This window comes from Pygocentrus nattereri, chromosome 24 (genome assembly GCF_015220715.1).
Source record: "Pygocentrus nattereri isolate fPygNat1 chromosome 24, fPygNat1.pri, whole genome shotgun sequence".
NCBI lineage: Eukaryota > Metazoa > Chordata > Actinopteri > Characiformes > Serrasalmidae > Pygocentrus > Pygocentrus nattereri.
Window position 1 is genome coordinate 427,164 of NC_051234.1, and position 7,915 is coordinate 435,078.

At 41.9% G+C, this 7,915-nt stretch overlaps 1 protein-coding gene across 1 annotated transcript; it reads left to right on the forward strand.

The window, feature by feature from the left end:
• The first annotated feature begins 3,268 nt into the window (after positions 1-3,268).
• Positions 3,269-7,820, forward strand: LOC108442742 (free fatty acid receptor 2-like). The gene is made up of 2 exons (XM_017722926.2): positions 3,269-3,519; positions 5,814-7,820. Exon 2 carries the CDS (start codon positions 5,893-5,895, stop codon positions 6,868-6,870), a length of 978 nt encoding a protein of 325 aa, XP_017578415.1. The 5' UTR covers positions 3,269-3,519; positions 5,814-5,892; the 3' UTR covers positions 6,871-7,820.
• Positions 7,821-7,915: the final 95 nt, after the last annotated feature.

A 7,915-nucleotide genomic window follows, 5' to 3' on the forward strand; every position in this document is an offset into this window, starting at 1 on the left:
ACAGACATTTACTGACGTCTTTACAGTGGTGGTGATGGGAACCAGGGGTCGTGATGTCAACAACACAAAATAGCCATTTTATTTACTATCCAAATCCACCAGTGAACCTACACTCAGTTTTATATGGAATGTTGATGATGGTAAAATAATGGACAAACACAACGTTTCAGGCATCGGGCAGTTTATTCATAACCATTCCGTGTTTTATCTTTCGTAGCTTTGAGCCACTGAATTCTTCTGACGTCTGGTTCCTATCACCACCACTGTGAACGAATCTGTTGTCTTTAGAAAGGCATTTCACACCAAACCACTCTGAATGACTTTGTTTACATTTTAAAGGTTGAATTATTTAGAAATTATTTTATAGAGACATCTTCTTGTGCTCTGGATAAATAAGCAGTGTACTTAAAACTGTGGTACACTTCCCTGCCCAGTTGTGTGGACAAACCACATTGGCAAATTACCAAATGGATTCCATGCCTGAAACCAAGACACGGGTTTATAATGACCTACGCGGATCATCAGTGAATGCAGAGCTTGGGTTTCTACAATGAGGTATCATACAAACTATACAAGCACTGTGATTTTAAACACTGCAAAACAACAGCTGCTCTTGTGTCTGTTACAAAAGAGAAAATCACATGCAATTTGCCAATTTTTCACGACGTGTCAGTAAATGAATAATTTCTCTTTCCTTGGCCGTTCAAACCACTGCCAAACGTTAAGTGACACAATACATTCATAGGAAAGAATAAATTATTAGAATGAAAAATTAAAAAGTTTAGATTGGAAATCTGATATATGGCAATATATGGACTTGAAATATATGACATATATTAGCATATTGCTGTTGTCGGGATAAACTCTTGTATCTCCATTTTTGTTGTTTTTCAGTTTTTGACACAAATTTATTATATATAATTTGAAAATGAGTGTTGTCCTTTACATTTTGGGTAGATTCACAATGAATGGACCAACAGAAATGACCCAAAATTACTCAGATACAAATACACAGATACTCAGATACAAATACTCAGATACTCAGATACAAATACTTGTTCCATTGATGTACATTGAAAGTAAAATAGCTCTAAAATGCCTCTTTCTCCTGTAAAATGATCATATATGGACTTCCTTTGTATCCAACTTATATGTTATGGGCATATATATGTGACATGACTTCACTGATACTGACCATTTTCAAATAAAGGAGTCATATCACTGCTGTCGGAACAAAACCTTGTATCTCCAAAATAGTAACATTACAGGAGAGGGAAAAAACCTACTTTAATTTTAATGTAAGTCAAAGGAACTTTTCCAAGTCATATTGAGTCATTTCTTTTGGTCCATTCCTCATGAAATTTACAAACAACGTAAAGAACAACAGGTACTTTTAAATTAGGTCAAAAACTGAAACAGAAATGGAGATACAAGGTTTTGTTCAGACAGCAGTGATATATTAGTCATTTATCAACACAGATTGACATATATGTGTATATATATTTAACAATATATGATAGCATTGTTCATATGTGGATGGATATATATTATTCATATATGCTAACTTTTTGGGTGTGTCTGACTCTTAATTATATATGTGCATGTCGCTGCTGTGGAAGGAAAAACTTGTATCTTCATTTTTGACGCTTTTCAGTGTTTAACATACGTTACCCTTTACATTGTATGCAAATTTGATGATGAATGGACTAAAAGAAATGACCCAAAATGACTTGGAAAGACGTCTGGTTGTACAGCTAGTGTTACTGAACTAACCTACTTCAGCCTAGATTCCATAAAAACTGGCTAGCAGCTCCTTCCACCAGAGGAAAATATGCAAAAAAATGAATAAATGATGCATGTTACTAAACTACTAAGTTATAATTTTTTTGTTTTTTATCAAAGTTACTGCCTACATTAGTGTAACTGCGGTCATGTGTAGTAGCTCCTGAATGAATCCTGATGGGAACTACGTGATAATCGTATCGAATAAACCACCAGAGGAAAATATGGACCGAATTTCACTCGTAAGCAGTTTTACAGGAGCCATGGATGTGTGAGAGACGCGTGATCACATGATGTTTTGAAGGTCTATTTCACGAAAAAATATAATGACCAGGGCTAAAATAATCGGACTGAGTTGAAATGTTATGGCTGATGCTGTACGAGATGAAATCATTCACGAAAATAATTTACAAAGGAAATTCTGTTTAACAGTCAGCTTAACCACCAGTGGGCCACCAGGAAAACGCCAGTGGACCCCCAGCTTTGCCATCAGCGGGTCAACTGTGGTCCACTGTGTTCTTGCTATTGGGTTTTGTTCAAGTTTCAAGTTTGAATGAAACTTAATGCGCTGTTTCATGAAACTTGTTGAAGGGCGGTTTACATTAAGCAACTCAAGCGCAAGTTAGTTTCATGTAGGTTTCAAGCAACTAAAGTCTCAAACGGAACCTTTCGGCATATAAAGCCAACTGACTGTGATCGGAATTCCGGCAGTGTTATTTGGGGTGATTTTCCAGGAATTTTATACAATAATTTCTAATATGGCACTAAATGTTTCCTCACCTTACTTTCGTAATGGAGCCACATCACGCTAGAACATGAAGAAATAAGCCTGTTGTAAGACTGACTCATTACGAACCCCCACCGCAGTGTAGAAACCCTGAGCAAACCTTTCTATTGTAAGTGCATTGGTATGTGTGCTGTATGGTATTGCGACACTCCTGGCTTTCTGACTCTCATTGTCTAAGGCTGGGGTTTTCCAGTGCGTGAGCTACTGAATGAAGCTCAATCAGAATGTGGGACTCATTCAAAGCTTTATCAGCTCCCTTTAAACACACATTAGGAAGCGTAGAGAGGAGCATGTGTGGGGAAATATAGGCAGCTTCAAGCAGTTTGCTTTGAAAAGGCAACTAGCCTTGATGACAAGTGCAAAGTGGACCAGCAAGGTGTATTAATTACCTTCGCTCGCACTCCTTCTTCCCCCCTGTCTATGTCCCTCCCTCCCTCCCTCCCTCCCTCCCTCCCTCTTTTCTTATCAACTCTCCCACGCACCTGAAGGTGTATAAATCGAGATAAGGGCCGGACTGGGTCTTGCTACCGACCTACACACATCCCACCCCCCTCACATACACCCAGTCAGCCCCTCCTCTCAGACGTAAGCCCATCCAGTAGGGATGTTTCCACGGAGATGGTGTTCAGGGAGTTTGGTTGAGGACCTGGCTGTGTCTTATTAATTTTCCGTTGTCCGAGCCGTGAGAGTAAACAGCGAAGGCGTGGAAGTTGGAAGCAGATGGGCCGCTGTCTCCACTGAAAAGAAGCAGTGTCAACACAGGCTCTCAGCGGCAGCTGGAGAGGGGATGAGATACTAGCAGATAATCGCCGGTCAGCATTTCAGCTCTGACCACAGCGCCCAAGGAGTTCCTACATTACATCAATCTTAATTTTTCCCTCTTGCGCAAACTGGTCTTTTTTCCTTCTTCTGCTTCTCCTCTGCAGGAATGAAAGTGAAGAACACCTGAGGTAACATCACTTCTTCCTTTATAAATAAAAAGACTTGACTAACGTTCTTTTCTTTTCAGCATGATTCAGCTTCTTGTTTCCATTCATGAATTAGAAAAATAAGATGCAGGGATTGCAGCGAAGTGGAGTGCAAGGGGGGATATTTTACTGATGACCTGGAAATGTGACTTGGTTGCACACGCAGTTCAGACTTTAGAGCAGCAGGAATAACGTTCTATTGCTCACCGCTCGCAGTAACACTTAAATCATTTGACTGTGAATGAATGAGTCTAACTCAGAACAGAAGAAGGATAAGACTTTTATTATTGAAGCTGCCATGATGATAAACAATTCTTCCACCAAGAAAAGTAAGAAATGTTTATTTGGGCTGTTGCTGCTAAGCTAATGTGTTCACCTGTCGCTGTTTATTGTCATTTATTTGTCATTTCACAAACTTCTTACATTTTTTATCATATTATAATGAAAATATGACAGAATAGCAGCGTTTCATGCAGAAACATTCACCTTATAAGTACTTTTTACTCACCAAATTGTCCCACAGTAATGCTGATTTCGGCTCGCGCCTTTAATGCCGTCTCCTGTCATTTTAACATTTGACGTTATGACCAAAAAAACAGACATTTGAAGCGTTCAAGACATTCAAATAACATTTATTTTACTTTAAATTACAGTAGAGTGACTATTCAGTAAACACTAATAAACTAAACTAGAGGTTTAGCCTGTGGGCTATGCTATCTTCACGATTGTGAATATAGAGAAGATCTTCCTCACCTCACGGTGATACACAGCGGCACGGAACTACACAAACGTCACAGCGACTGTGGCGCCAGCAAAAACGGAGGGTTGTCAGAGGGTTGTCAGAGGGTTGTCAGAGGGTTGTCAGAGGGTTGTCAGAGCTTTAGCAGTGTATATTGGGGGATAAGGACAGGAGGACGCTCTGTACTGTTTCATTTTTGTTGTATAAGTCTGGGTTTGTCTGGATTCCACAGTGAGGCATTTGGTGTCCGTGGCTCCCCAAAAAACTAGCGAGCTGTTTGTTCCACCACAGTGGTCGATGGCAAAAGTTGGAAAAATGACTGTAGCGCTCTGTGGACATTTGGGCCTCATTCACCCGCCGTTCACCTCAAAACCCACTTATGCTTTTATAAAGATTCTGACATTCGCCAACGTTTTCTTCATTTATTCTTAAGTAAAACCAGAATCTACACACGCAGAAAAGCTGAGAGCAACTCTGCGCTTTAAGAATGTGTCACGAATCTGACGTCAATTTTTTCCTTAGGAACATCCTCAAGAGTAAAATCCCTGAACATGTTGGTGATGGAGGCCCACTGACGTCTGCGGTGGCAGAATTTTTCATTGTGTCTCTGTTAAAAACAGAGAAAATATCCAGTTTGTCAGCACCCGTCTACCGCGGACTTCAGGCTGTAGCATTAGTGTGTTATCTTTTAAGGAAATAAGCGCCTCGGTTTAAACAGCGCCAGGTTTCAGTCGCTTCATGCCACATCTAAAAGACGCAACCTGTGTTGAAATCATGGTAAAGCACGGCTTTTTCATGCTTTGAGCTTAACTGCATGAAAATTACCATGACGTCCGCGAGCAAATTACTGTTTAGTGTATTGTGTAAAATATAGTGTATATATTTTATATACATATTTATACATATACATGCATATTTTATATATATACACTATATTTTGTGTATTGCAATACACAAAATATAACAGGAACGTACTGCCAGCTCACTGAGTTCTGAGCCGTTTTACAGGCTTCTGTCTTATCTTACATTCTCCTTTGTAAAATTACCTCCTGCAGTGGAGCGAAGCAGCGCAGGGGTAAATAGCAGACGGTAGGTTCAGGATCTCTACTGTTTACTTTATTACAAACGCCACACACTCTTCCTGTAGTCTTTACAAAGACATCTGACGATGCTCCCACAACCAGCTGTAGTACACACTGGGGAGGGTTAACTAGAGTACCTCATCGTAGTCACACACCCAGACTTACAAGAAAGAAGAAGGAAATGTTGGTAAATGTTATAATAACCACATTAAACTTTAAAAACAGGTAAAGCAATATAAATGCTATGGTCTTACGGTTGACTGAATTCCTTAAACATCAGGCTTATTATTCTGTGATTGATCTTAAGACTTAACTACTTTGGTTAAAGGGGCGCTAATAGGTTTTTGCACTGGGTAAATAGAACATATTATTGTTATTATTACCATAATTAGTAGTATTTTTAGTTTTAGTTTTAGAATGTCTGCAATGTGTAAACGACGACTGTTGTTTTCCAGTGTTCAACATGAGGCTTAGCTCACGCTAAGCTGATGATTCTTCTACGACTGTCTATGTGCAACAGCATCACCATCCACCATGCAGGAGTGCGAGACAGGCTTATGCCTCTCGGTGTACATCTTCACCTTCGTCACAGGCTTCCCCTCCAACCTCCTGGCCTTCTACACATTCGCCTGCAAGGTATGGCGGAAACCTGTGCCCATCGACATCCTCCTGCTCAACCTCACCATCTCGGACTTGCTCTTCCTCGTCTTCCTGCCTTTCAAGATGCTGGAGGTGGCCAATGGAATGACGTGGGACATGCCGTACTTCCTGTGCCCGCTGTCCGGCTTTGTCTTCTACATGACCATCTACAACAGCACCTTCTTCCTAACCGCAGTTAGCATGGAGCGCTACCTGGGGGTGGCTTTCCCCATCCAGCACTCTCTGAGACGAAGGCCCATCTATGCTGTGGTGGCGAGCATCTTCCTCTGGATGTTGTCGATCCTCCACCTCAGCATAGTCTACATCATGCCCTACTACAACCCGCCTGGGACAGGCCCTGTGGCCCGGAATGTGTGCTATGAAGAGTTCACTGAGGCCCAGCTCAGAATCCTACTGCCGGTTCGGCTGGAGCTGTGCGTGGTTCTCTTCTGCATCCCATTGGTCATTTGTGCCTTCTGCTACATCAGCTTCATTTACATATTGCTGCGGCTACCCAACATCGGAAGGCGGCGGCGCCTCCGGGCCATTGGCTTGGCCCTGGGGACACTGCTGGTTTTTGCACTCTGCTTTGGACCCTACAACGTCTCACATGTGGTGGGATTCATCACGAAGCAAAGCCCGGGCTGGAGGGACAAGGCCCTGCTGCTAAGCACCTTCAACGCTTGCCTGGACCCGCTAATCTTCTACCTATCATCAGCTGCAGTGCGCAGCGCACTAAGCTCGGTGACGCGGAGCGTCCTGAGTCGGGTCAAAGCGTGGAACTGTGCTACGATTTGCTGGAGGCCTGTAAAAGACCCAGATGTGACAGCCAAAAACCCCTTCCCCAGTCCAGGGGAGCTCAACGCGCTCTGACTGCCAGCAGTTTTGGTCAGAGTTGTGATGGAACTGTCAAAAATCTTTCCCCAAGCCAGGAAACTCAACATCCTCTGACAAACAATATCTATAAGAACAGGGCATGAGGCTAACATCACTGGTAATGTATCAGCACTCCTGGCCAGTCATATCTTTGCACTTTTTTCACCAAATATGCTGCTTGTAACTCCTCATGTATGTTGAATGGAGCACATCAGACTCAGATCTCCAAGGAAATGGAAAGTGAAAGATCATGAAATTCATCACAAAGGAAATCTATATTTGTTGCACAGTTGAGATTTTATTGCAGCGCATTTGACAGAGCAACTATTCTGTGCCAAAATATGGCCAAATCATAAAGTACAGATTTTTAAAGGAGCCAAACTGGGCTACAGCAGAGGACTTCATATCCTGACCTTTAATCCAGTTTGGATTTTTCTGGACATTTTAAAGATTTTCCCTGTTCATACCAAAGGAGAACTCTCAGGACCTTCAGAAAGGCATACCGATTTCTGGGACTGATATTTACTGCCAGAGTAAAAGCTAATACAGAGCTCCTCTGTTGTTGCTATAGTTTGCTTGTGTTTACTGTTCACACAAGACTCACGTGAGAAATGAAGTGACCACACAAGCTAAAGAGAAGCCTATGGTTCTGTTATGCTATGGGAAAAGGACACAGGTACTCCACCAGGGTATGGATACGAATGTGCAGCTGTACTGTTCTGTACTGAAAAACACCAGTAATGCCAGGACTGGAAACAGGATTTGAGGTCAAGAGAGATCTCTGGCTTATAGACTGTGGACTTTCAACATAAGTGCCCATAGGAGTGATAGTACTGTTTACAGAGAAATGAAGGAAATATTGGTGAATGTTTCTACTGTGCTGTTCACAGGCTCCGCTTAATTAATGCACTATACTTCCTGCACAGATTAGGCCGAGGCCTGGACAACAGAGCTCACGTGCAGGCTTTATCACCCTGCAGGCCATTATATAGGAGCTGCTTTGTACACAAGAGAGCTGGGTTTTGTGTGCTTTCAAACAGGA

Excerpts from the sequence above, each read along its gene's own strand:
- LOC108442742 (XM_017722926.2), top strand. The coding sequence starts at position 5,893 with ATGCAGGAGTGCGAGACAGGCTTATGCCTCTCGGTGTACATCTTCACC.